The 11,490-nt window shown below is 46.3% G+C and overlaps 1 protein-coding gene across 1 annotated transcript; it reads right to left on the bottom strand.

Annotated features, from left to right (window-relative positions):
* Positions 1-6,290: 6,290 nt before the first annotated feature.
* On the bottom strand, positions 6,291-8,974 carry RTP1 (receptor transporter protein 1). Its single transcript, XM_010976136.3, has 2 exons — positions 8,703-8,974; positions 6,291-6,810 (listed from the first exon to the last, which is right to left on the bottom strand). The coding sequence occupies exons 1-2, from the start codon at positions 8,972-8,974 to the stop codon at positions 6,291-6,293; spliced, it is 792 nt and encodes a 263-aa protein (XP_010974438.2).
* Positions 8,975-11,490: the final 2,516 nt, after the last annotated feature.

The raw sequence follows: 11,490 nt of genomic DNA, 5'->3' as shown, positions 1-11,490 counted from the left end.
CAGTTCTGATGGACTCTGGAACCCAAGCTCTTACTCCAGCGCATCTATACCAGTGGTTCTCAAACTAGGCTGGTTTAAAGTTTTTTTTAATACCATAAAGAAATACTGATGCCAGAGTTACACCCTGCAGAGATTCAAATATAATCAGTCTGGAGTAAGGCTGAGCATCTCAGGATTGAGGTGAGGTGGGGGTTAGTCAAAAGTTCTCCAGGTGATTCTAATGTGCACCCAGTTTGAGATCCACGTTTCCAGGCTATCCTGCCAGTGTGTGATCCTGTAAGAATGTTGGGAGGCTTTACTTCCCAAGCTTGAGTCTTTTGACTTAGGTCCTGCGTCCGGTGAGAGGCAAAGGAGAGGCAGACGCCCTGCTGCCCCAGCCCTAGTCCAGAACTTTTCTGTGACTCAGCAGCTACACCACCGCCAAGACATTTCAGCATCGGGGTCTTCCTGGAGAGAATGGTGCTCTTTTATTTCGCAGTGGTCAGTGGAAGGGAAAAGCAACGCAGGTACAGGCAACAGCAAATGCGAAAGCAGGGATATGAAAGGGCAGTGAGTGTTTGGGGGAAACTGAGTGACTTGGTGCCCTAGATTGCCAGATAAATTGGGGAAAAAAGAATACCATCAGGAAGTGTTGGCCTGGGATGCTCAGCGTGGTTTTGGGAATGGGGAAACGTTTGAGGGTTTTGGACCAGAGAGAGACATGATCAGCTTTCCCTTTCAAATCAGGCTTTAGGGCAGAGAGTAAACTGAGGAAGAAGAGCCTAAAGATAAGGAGACTAATTTAAGGAGACTCAAACTTCTGTCAACATTTGAGGATGAATTAGTAGACAGTAGAGAGGAAACAGGGCAGGGACCAAAATCCAAAGACAGTAATGGTTTTCAGGTTCCTGGGCCTTTTATGACCTGCTGGCATCAGTGCTGTCTCCAGAAAGGAAGCCATGGCATTTTCTGAACTTGAGGGAAGGAGACTAACAGGGCCTTTGTGATCGCCTCCTGTGTCTGGTATGTGTTGGCTTTTTTTCAAGAAGATAAGGAAATGTTTTTTGTATGCAAAAACACAGGCTCAGTTCCCAGCAATGAACTTCTGATCACAGGCAAAAGAGGCAGGACTCTCAATATTCAGGCAGATGACAAGGGAGGCCCCTCTGAGGGATGGGGACAAGACGATGTTATGACAAGGGGAAGATGTGTTGAGCCTGGACACTTCCCAGGGCAAGCATGCAGAATGACGACGGATCAGTGTGGGTGGGAACATAGCTCCCCCTCCAACATCCTCAGTCCCAGTGGAGACCTCTGCAAAGTAACATGCCAACAGGCCAACACCAATGAAAGCCAGCCCTGGGGACCCAAAGGGCCCAGGGTAGATGCAGTCCAGGCCCAAGGTCTTGGAAGATGCTGACCCATTTTGAAAGTGAGGACTCTCATTTCCCCTTGAGCTGTCTATCCTGCGACATTAATCCATTGTACCCATCTCCTGAGACTATCCTGCTTATTTAATCCATGCCGACTAAATGCTCACTTGTGGCCCAGCCTGCCAGTAGGATCCCAGACAACAGAATCCTTCCTTTAAACTACTCCCTTGGTCTGAGTTTGCACATCCAACGCCCAAATCCATATTAGAGAGAGTTTGAGTCAGAGCAAGATGTATAATAATTTGTTTCCAGAAAGGAAAGGAAAGGAAGATGTCACGGACATTCAGATAAGAGGGTCAGACTCCAAGCTGACCTAGGCAGACTGAAATCTTGGTGTAACAACTAGATGACCTGTTAGAGGGGTCAGGGTCAGGGCACTATACCAAATGCCTGAGGACAAAATAAGGCTAAGCAGCAGTTTTTGAGTAACATCAGAATCAGCAGGGACCCTTTAGATCACCTTACCTCTTTGCTTTACAAATGAGGAAACTGAGATGCAGGGGAGGGGAAAGACTGGGTCACTCAATGTCAGCAGCCAAGATGCCTAGATACTGGCTAAACCAGGGCTGAAACCCAGGTTTCCTGGCTCCCAGGCCAATGAGCTTTCTATATCACAACCACCCTGCCACCCACCCTCACAAGGCTCTGTCACAAAATAGGCATCCAACAGGTGGATTTCATTTCCCTGATGCATGTGGCAGTACCCATGCAAAACCAAAGAGGATTCCAAAGGAAATTTCTTAACTGGGATGTAATAGAGCAGGACCTGTGGAGACAGATTTCTCCCCCATACCCTCTGCTGTAGCTCCTCTCTGAAGCACACAGATAATAGTGTCCGATGTACACTTCCTGAGTTGTTCTACAGATACTAAAACCACCACCAAATGGAAGAAATTAACTGCTTAATGATCATGAGCCCCCAGAACTACAGGCACCTAAGGTTGATATATTAACTGCCCTGCTACTCACCATCAACCAATCAGAGAATTGTGCACAAGCTGATCACATACCCTGTGACCCCCCTCCCTCACCCGGCCTTTAAAAATGCTTTGCTGGAACCCTGTGGGGAGTTCAGGATTTTTAGGGTGTGAGCCACTCATTCCTCCTTGCTCAGCCCTTCAATAAACCTTTCTCTGCTCCAAACTCTGACATTTCATTTTGTTTGGCCTCACTGTACATTGGGCACATGAACTTGCATTTGGTAACAGGGAGTCCTACAGAGAATTAGGGTGGGACTTGGAAAAGAACTAAATGCCTCCTGGGGTATTTTAGCCAATGGGAATGGAGCCTAGAAATCACTGATGTTTTCTGTTTGGGGAGATTTTTTAAATAGCTATCTTTGAAGAATAAAGGGTGGCAACCGTGCTGCTGGAAAAATGAAGTTATTGCTTTGCAATAAATATAAGGGAAGAAAAGAAGTGATGATACAGATATTAAAATAAGCCATTTCTAACTCTTGGGCTGGGAAGTTAACCCTTGCCTTCCTTTTTTTTTTTTTTTTTTTTTTTTTTTAAGTCTTTGCCAACAGAACTGAAATTACAAAGAGAAAGAGCCCTTCAGGACTCAAAGGGGAGGCTTCAGATTGAAAGGGAAAGGAGCAGAAAGAAGAGGATGAGCATTTAGTCTCATCAGAAAGAAGACAATGAACATGGGCTCTGTATCAGGAATGTCACAGACGGTGTAATATTTATTCCTTACAACAGCCCTCCATGGCAGGTAGTATTATTCACATTTTGATGAGAAGGAAAATTGGGGCTCAAGGAGCTTAACTTACTGAGTTACTTAACTAAGGCCATACAGCTAGCAAGTAGCAGAACCAAGACTCAAGTGTTTCTTAACCCCGGACTTCATGATCTTGCCTTACTCCATGCTGTACAGAGCTGGTCAACTTTCCTACTTTCTCTAGACTTCAGTTTCTTATCCGTAAAGATCCTCAATCAAGACATCTCTAAACTGCCTTACAGCTCTGATGGCCTATGAACTTATTATGCTGGAAACTGTCCTTAGTTGGCGATCTGGGTTCTCGGGACTCCTGACCCCCAGGAAGAGTTATCCCATTGGGCTGGTGCCCTTTTCTGATGAGTTTGAGGGAAGTGATCAAGGCAGCACTTCTCACTGACCCTACACTGAGGATTACAACCTCTGGAACCCCAAATTAGTGCCCATAGGTCTCCTCCTGGCTTAACCATCAAGACCAATGCACAAAAGCTGCAGTGGGAGAGGCCTGGGATCCTGGCATGTCCCTTAGGAGTTTATTAATGACACCTGGAGTACCTCTAACAAGTTCATCATGTGGCACGTGGCCATGTGTGCAAAGAAAGAACTGCCCCATGCATGGGCTAAGCTGGTGAGCAAGCCTCAGACCCCTCATCTGTAGCAAGTATAAAGGAGACACGTATTTGTAGATTGTAGACATCTTCCTGCAGAGCAGGAAGAGGCTTAATGCTTTAGGAAAGAGTTCTGGTCTAAAATTAGGTGAGGGTTGGACTCTTTGCTCTGCCACTACCTGGCAGTGAGACCTGGGATGAGTCACTTCCATACTGTGATCACATTCTAGCAGGAAGGATGGCCATAGACAGGTCATTACAACAAAGTTTGATAAGCATCTGGCAAGGGTGGCAGGGCTCAAAAAATGAAGACTCTCAGAGCAGGATAAAACCATTGTAGCAGGTGGACAGGCAGGAGCAGGGAGGTCTGAGGCAAGGTCAAGTGCCCAGGAGAGGGAGTGAGGCATGAGCAGGGAAAGCTGTGCCCTGGACCTAGAGAATCCAAGGCAGGTCATCAATATCTCAGGGCTCATTATTACAAGACTGGGTGCAGAAGGAACCTATTCCTCAATCAGAAGGCATTATACCAGGCAGCACAGGTGGATCACCTGGGAGTCTTATTCTAAATCATATGCTCAGGCCCCACACCCAGAAATTCTGATTCTGTTGGTCTAAGGCAGTGGCTGGGCACTGACATTTCTTTAAAAGCTCCTCCAGCTTTCTAAAGTACAGCCAAGTCTGAGAACATGTGAAGTAAGGAGAGATCTCTGAGAGACGGGGCCTCCCCCTTAGTGCCCACTGGATCCCAGCACCCACATCAGGACTTGCCAGACAGAAGGCACTCATGATATGCCTCCTGGATAAAGGACTGAATACTGGGTACATGAAGCAAAGGAAGTCACCAGCCAGTTACTAGAATCAGAGCAAGGGCAACAGTAAGATTGGTCTTATACCAAGTCCCCTAGATGACCGACTGAGGGCTGCCTGCATCCCTCCTGTGTACACGATTGGCTCAGACCTTGAAGCTGGAGCAAGATGAAGCTTTATGAGGGGACTCCAGACAGGGGAGAGGGGAGATGGGGGTATCCAGCAGCCCACTGCAGATCAGGGACACTGGTGAACCCCAAGCACACATTAATGACTACTAAGCCTGATTGAAGAAATCCCATCTTTATTAAAGTATCCTGTCTTCATGAGTGGCCCTTCTCCCTCCACCACTACAGATGGTGGCGACTTCCCATTAAAAAGGGGAGCAGTGGGGGAAGGAGGAGGAGTCAAGTTATTAACAGAGGTGAGGTGAATGAGGACCCCCCAAAGTGCAGGGTGATGTCCCACTTCCTGCTTTCTGCCTCCCTCCCTACCCCACTTTGTACCCCTACTATCAGAAAGTCTTCTCTCTGTCTCCAAACGAGATTACATCCTATTTGAAAGCAATTAAGATCCTCCCACATACCTATGCATTTCTTTATAGGAAAAACCCTTCACGTCGTTAGTGCTCCCTTTCTTACTAATGACCCCCATCCCTGTGGTTCTAGGTGAACAACTGATCTTTAGTGAGAGGGCCCATACCTGGCTAATATGGGAAAGCCTCCCAACTAAGTTTTCAGCCAATAGTCCAGGAAGCCAGGCCCCTGCTCCTGTGTTCTGGCCATCAGAACCACTGAGCATCAGCCAGACTTGATCCCTGTACCCTGGTCTCCCGGCTCTGAAGACTCTTCATTATAATGGAGAGTCATTCATTATATTTGTTTCCTAGGAATTTTGAGCTTTGCTTCTAACATTCTACCTCCTAAATTCTCTGATGGTTCATATGTACCGGGTGGGAAGCCTAGCTCTATGGGACTCCTCCCCAACCACCATCTCCAAGCCAGGCAGACGCTAGAATCCACCCTGAGTGGAGGGCAGCTGGAAACTAGGAGTCTGGAAAATAGAGGCAAGGGACCCTGTGGAAGAAAAAGGACAGCCTTGTGCTCCTACCTCTCTCTCTTCAAGAGGCACCTCTGCTGTGTGCACGGGGACAGAGCTATGAATGAGACTTATACACTAGGCTAGGCAGAGGCTAATTTAAGGCTAATCTAAGGCAGCAGCTCTGGATGTGGCGGTAATGAGCAAGGGATGGGGAGTTAATAAGAAAGCAAGGATGAGGTCACCTGTGGAAAGGCCTTTTAAGATCGCCTAGTCCTGTAATTTTAAAACTTTTTAAAAGCAATGGAAACTTTTTTCATAAAAAACTTTTAAATAAGACTCCTTTTAAGATGGAGCTATTGAACTAAAGCAAGAGGAGGTAGGAGCTGGGGATGGATGGTTTGACCAGGATGGGAAACCCATTCACTTAGTCTACCTTCCAAATCCAAAAGTCCCTGAGGCACCCATATAGAACGTTGGGGCCCTGGGTTTCGCTTTGAAAAAAACCAATGATCTAATCCAAACCCTTAATTTTATAGATGGAAAAGCTGGGTGATTTGTCCAGGGTTCCCACTGAGTCAGTGGCGGCATCAGCACTAGAACTTAATCCCACTCCCAACCCAGGTCTGTCTTCACCCCTCCCACCAGCTGGCTGGCCCCACAGGCCCTGGATCCCTAGCGCCTCACTGAGCCCACCAAGGGAATCTTAGACGGAGCTGCTAAAGGAGAATTGCAGGTAGATGATCAGCAACAGGACTGTGGCCCAAAACAAGCACCAGGGGATGGAGAAGAAGTTGCAGCCTGAACCCGTCTCGGCTGGCGGCTTGGTGGGGCTGGGTGCCCGGGAGAAGGTGTAGGTGGTCGCCTCCTCCTCCAGCAGCTTCTCGCTGGGCTTCCAGTGCACGATGCCCTCCTGGCAGGCCTCGCAGAACTCGCCGCGGTGCCGCCGGTTGTCTTGGCGGCTGGCCACGAGGATGCGGTACTGGCCTCCGCGCTCTCCGTAGCACTGCTCGCGCAGGCTGGTGATGAGGTTGTCCACCAGGCTCTCGATGTTCTCCTCCAGCATGCTCGACTCGTCCAGCCGCGCCGTGCCGCACTCGTAGCACAGCTGCTTGAAGACGCGCATGCGCACCGAGCCCGCCCGCTGGGCGCGGTCCAGGTGCATGTGGAAGAGGATGACCACGTGGGGAGACTGCCAGGTGTGCCAGCACCAGGAACAGTGGAACCTGTGGCGAGGAGGAGAGGACGAAGTGGAGGCAGTGGAGACAGACCAGGAAGAAGGTAAGCAGCAATCTGCAGAGCCTAGAGGTGGAGGCGGTGTGTTTACAGCCCCCTGGGTTCATTGGCTTTCCCCAGGTGACTAACCAGCCCGCGCCCTTGTGTGCTCTGCTAGGACCAGAGCAGGCGACCCAGGATGCACCTAGCATCCAGCAATGCTCTGCCACCTCTAGGCCCTCCTCTGTGCTCTGCAGAAGCCTCAGCGCCCTCCATCTCAATGCCCTGAGGCCTTGCCTTTGGCCTCTGGCTCTGGGCAGCTTTCCTCGTCTATAAAATGTGCACAGTGCACTAAATGAGTCCTTCCTGCTCAAATGTCCTTTTGAGTCTGATATTGAGGATGGCCCCCATCACATAGAAAACACATAATCTTACCTATCAACACTGACTGTGAATAGGCTAGACCCAAATCAGGAGAAAATGACACCATCATCACTTCTCAGCCTCCAGGCCCTTGCCAGGATTAATGTGTCTGAAGTCCTGTAAATGCAGGCAGACTCAAAAGGACATTTGAGCAGGAAGGACTCATTTAGTGCACTGTGCACATTTTATAGATGAGGAAAGCTGCCCAAAGGCAGCCTCTGTGGTGCAGCCTAAGGGTCAGAAGCAAGGCCTTCCTTTCTGCCTTTCAGTTTATTTGATGCAATTCAGGAAACATCTAGTGAACACCTGTTACGGTCGCTGGCTGTGCCTCTGACTAGCTGTGTGTACAACTTTCTTACTCTGCGCCTCAGAGTAAAACAAAGGGTTAATTAGGTGGTTTCTCAGGTGCCTCCAGTTCTGACATTTTCCATTCCAAATTTCATAGTTGAGTTTGGGAGAGGGGAAATAGTTCCTAAAGGATGTGAGTAAAAGAGAAGAAATGAGAATGAAAATGTGAAACTCCCTAAACCAGCTGATTTGCAAAGGGGTACAAAGGGCTGGACACTTTCTGACAGGGCCCAGAAGCTTCTCAAAGACCTGGAAGTCTTGTGGGGTTGAGTGAGGATTACTTGTGTCTCCTCCAGACCTGGCTGATGATCTGAGAGCCCTAGCCGGCCTCAGTTAGCTCACTCTGGGCATAGACTCAGGCTCCCCATCTTATGTCCCAGAGGTAAATATGTACATAATGTACCCAAGGATAAGAGTGCTAGAAAGTCATCTCAGACAAAATTGTACATATGCGCCACCTGGGAACCTTGGTGAAATGTGGCTTCTGATTCAGAAGGTCTAGGATGTGGCCTGAGAATCTGCATCTTTAACAGGTTCCAGCTGATGCTAATACTGATACTGCTGGTCCATGAACAGGAGGGCAAGGATCTAGGCTAACCTCTCCTTCCACAAATGGAGAAAGTGAGGTCCAAGAAGGAAACTGAACTGTTCAAAGGCCATAGAATACTGGAGCTAGCTTCCAGCATACCTCGTATGTCCAATATTTTATATTAAGTCAATTATATAGATTAAATTAAATAGATTGAAACTGAACTGTCCTTGGACCAAAACACAGGCCTCTTGACCCCCAGTGGACCTCAAGCCCCCCTTTCTCTTGGTTTTCAACCATTTTTAAAAGGATATTGAAATATAAAAATATGTAAAATGTCAGAGTTAAGAACTAATAAATATATTCCGCCTCTTTTCCAGAGGGGAAACTATGACTTAGGAAAAGTTACCAGATTCTCAGTGGAAGAGCTGGAATCAAACTCAGGTGTCCCAACTCCCCGTTAGCTGCTTTTTCTCTGCCTCCCAGTCTATAGTGGCCCAACAGGGAGACTGACCCTCAGCACCTGGGTTCTCCATGTTTCTGGCTCTTCTTGGAAGGTGTCCCAGTGGCTGCCTTTAGGGCCCCTGCTTACAGGCTACTCACCTGCCCGAGGCATGCAATTCCAAGTACTGCTTCCAGCCAGGGGCCAGCACATTGTGCTTGAGGTTGGGATCTATGATGAGGTCCCAGCTGTCAGCCGGCTTTGCTTCCTCCATCTTCTCATAGAAGATTTTCTTCCATTCACCTGTAGTCACACTTTTACACATGGTCTCTTCAGTGGCGAGAGAGGGCAAGCTCCACCTGAGTGAGAACACGGGAAACGAGGGCAAGTGCAGGGCAGGGCAGCGCAGTCTCCACGGTCTAAAAATCCTCATCGACAGAACCAGGAGGAAGGAGGACCCAGCTCTCTCCTTTGTCCGCAGTGGAACCTGTTTCCACGGCAACCAGGCAGGGAGCCAAGAGACAGTGGTTGGAAAGGAGTGAGTCTCCGAAGGGGTGTTTCAGGGCCCCAAAATGAGGCTGTGGAGGCAGGGTTTGTAGGTCTAAGTGACCCAAGACAGGGTGGGTGGGCCTGAAAGGAGGCTGAGCTTCAGAACATCTCACTCTGGCCTGTGAAGGGCATGGAGAGGAGAGGATCTGGGAGCTGGCTCAGCTTTACCTTGGGGCCCCTGGAGGTATCATCAGCATCTGGCTGCTACGGTAACCATGATGCCTTAGGGAACCAAAGAAAAATAAGGGATGGGAAGATGTAGACCTGTTAATAGATGCAGCAATAATGATAAACCGTCTCTCTGCACCCTCACTTATCTTGAGACCAGCACTTTGTCATGTACAAAAACAACTGGAGGTCTCTTGACCCACAGTTGTTATGGCCACTGTACAGATCAGGAGCTTGGGACTCACTGAGCTTATAAATGGCAGAGCTGATAGCCAAATCCAAGCCATTGAGCCCGTACCAATTCTTCAATTCATGTGTGTCAGGCATACCCCTATGCCAGGCTCTATGCCAGGTGGTTGTAACTGGATATCTACCCAATGCCCAGAATGCAAAGAGATCCATGCCATGACAGCCATGCATAAGAGCAGCCACCTGTGCACACGGTGGGAGCAATTGCATCTGCCTGGCAGGAGCAGAAAAGATGATTTTCAACTTTAAAAAAAATTTTATTTATTAAATTATTTTGGAGGTACTAGGTATTGAAACCAGGACCTCACACATGGTAAGCATGCACTCTACCACTGAGCTATACCCTCCCCCACTGATTTTCAACTTAATTATAGAAGAGGAACACAAATATACATGGAAAAAACAGCTTTTACTATTACTGCCTCTTAGGCTACTTTGTTTTCTTTTTCCCTTTTTTAAATTGAAGTACAGTCAGTTGCAATGTGTCAGTTTCTGGTGTACAGTCCACTGTCCCAGTCATGCATATACATACACATTCATTTTCATATTCCTTTTCATTAAAGGTTATTACAAGATATTGAATATAGTTCCTTGTCCTATACAGAAGAAATTTGTTTTTTTAAATCTATTTTTGTATATAGTGGCTAACATTTGCAAATCTCAAACTCCCAAATTTATCCCTTCCCAGTCCTTTTCCCCCAGGAACCATAAGATTATTTACTATGTCTGCGAGGCTGTTTCTGTTTCGTAGCTGAGTTCATTAGTGTCCTCTTTTTTTCTTTCGTTTTTTTTTAAATTTCACATATAAGTAATATCATATGGTATTTTTCTTTCTCTTTCTGGCTTACTTCACTTAGAATGATGATCTCTAGGGCCATCCTTGTTTAGGCTACTTTTTAATAAATTATTTTTCCTTTATAAAAGTCATACAGGTTTATTATAGAAAAATTGGAAAATATAGATAAAATGAGTTAAGAGTAAGACTAATACCCATGCTATTTTTCTGTACATATATGTGTGTGTGTGCATGTATGTGTATATATACATACACATGCTACATACTATACTGTGATATGTTTTTAAATAATATATCACAAATGTTTTTCCAGATCATTTTTATTAATATTATCCCATCTTGGAAGCTGCCTATATACTGTTATATGTTTGGGCATAATTTATTTAGCTAACCCTCTATTTGCCGGCCTTAAATTTTTTTCATTTCTCACAATTACACTCTTGCTACTTATTTGTATAAAACTTATTGATGAAGCTCATGGACCTGCATTGCAGGCATCAGAGATGATGCTTCCCACAGCTGGAAAATAAATCTACTCCCTGCAGAAGCTTACTGTGGCTGGAAAAATCTGAGCAGGCTCTTCAAACAGTATAACTTGTAAACAGCCTGCAGATCCTGAACTTTAGGGATGAAAAAGAAGGGCTTAAATCTCCCATCTGACACTGGAGACCATCTTCCAAGTGCTCCTCCTGCCTCTGCAAGAATGCTTGATGCTTTGGCATCCTTTATTTTAGCCTCAGTTTATTCATCTTAGCAATGGGATAATAAGGAAGTAGTGTCTCTAGTGATTCACAGCAGGAGCTCTGGAATTACTTGCCTGGGTTCTTTTTCTTTTTTTTTTTTTTTTCTTTGAAAACCCTTATATCCTCCTAGGTAGGTATTCTAATATATTTAATATGTACCATTTCTTTCTGGCAAAACATGTGTTGGTATTTTATGTGAATATATTTTTAAATTATATAGTGACAGCAATCACTATATAGCAGTTACTAGGGATCAGGCATTGTCCTAAGTGCTTTATACATATTAATTTATTTCATCCTAATAATAATCTCTATATGGGGGTAACAGCAGCAGCAGCTCCATTTTGCAAATATGTAAGCCAAAGCAGAAAAGTTAGTTAATTTGCCCAAGATTCAACAGCTGATAATTAGTGGAACTGGGATTTGAACTATATGATTGTCTCC

This window comes from Camelus dromedarius, chromosome 2, assembly GCF_036321535.1.
Source record: "Camelus dromedarius isolate mCamDro1 chromosome 2, mCamDro1.pat, whole genome shotgun sequence".
NCBI lineage: Eukaryota > Metazoa > Chordata > Mammalia > Artiodactyla > Camelidae > Camelus > Camelus dromedarius.
This window is presented reverse-complemented; position numbering and strand designations above follow the sequence as displayed.